Source organism: Carlito syrichta, unplaced genomic scaffold (assembly GCF_000164805.1).
Source record: "Carlito syrichta isolate Samal-C Ts95f unplaced genomic scaffold, Tarsius_syrichta-2.0.1 Scaffold315896, whole genome shotgun sequence".
NCBI lineage: Eukaryota > Metazoa > Chordata > Mammalia > Primates > Tarsiidae > Carlito > Carlito syrichta.
In genome coordinates, this window is record NW_007259992.1 from 366,380 (window position 1) to 366,804 (window position 425).

Consider the following 425-nt stretch of genomic DNA (forward strand, 5'->3'; position numbering starts at 1 on the left):
AAAAAAAAAAAAAAAAAAGCAATATCCAAATAGAAACCCAGGTTTGTATCTGGGTCTTCCACACGGAATAAATTAAACTGGATCATTCCCAGCTGGCACTTAGAACTCAACCCACCACCACCAAATGACCTACCTCAGAGAAGGGGTGTGCACAGACCAGCCAAAATCTGCAATCTTCACCTCACCCCTGAACCCTAGCAGCAGGTTCTCTGGCTTAATGTCCCTGTGAATCACTTTCTTATCATGGCAGTAGGTCAGGGCATCTGCCAGCTCCTCCATTATCTGCGAGAGCAATGAAAAGGTGATCTGGAAATGAAGCCCATCACCACTTCCCTATGAAGCAGGATACACATCATACTTTTTTTTTCTTTTTTTTTTGAGGTGGAGTCTCACTCTGTCACCCAGACTGGAGTGCAGTGGCCGCT

The 425-nt window shown here is 45.2% G+C and overlaps 1 protein-coding gene across 1 annotated transcript in view; it reads right to left on the reverse strand.

The window, feature by feature from the left end:
* The window catches only part of AURKC (aurora kinase C), a 6,901-nt gene that overhangs the window by 1,707 nt on the left and 4,769 nt on the right, over positions 1–425 (reverse strand). The window contains exon 5 of the mRNA XM_008073487.1: positions 134–282. Within this exon, the coding sequence (XP_008071678.1) occupies positions 134–282 (149 nt within the window). The remainder of the gene's footprint in view (positions 1–133; positions 283–425) is intronic.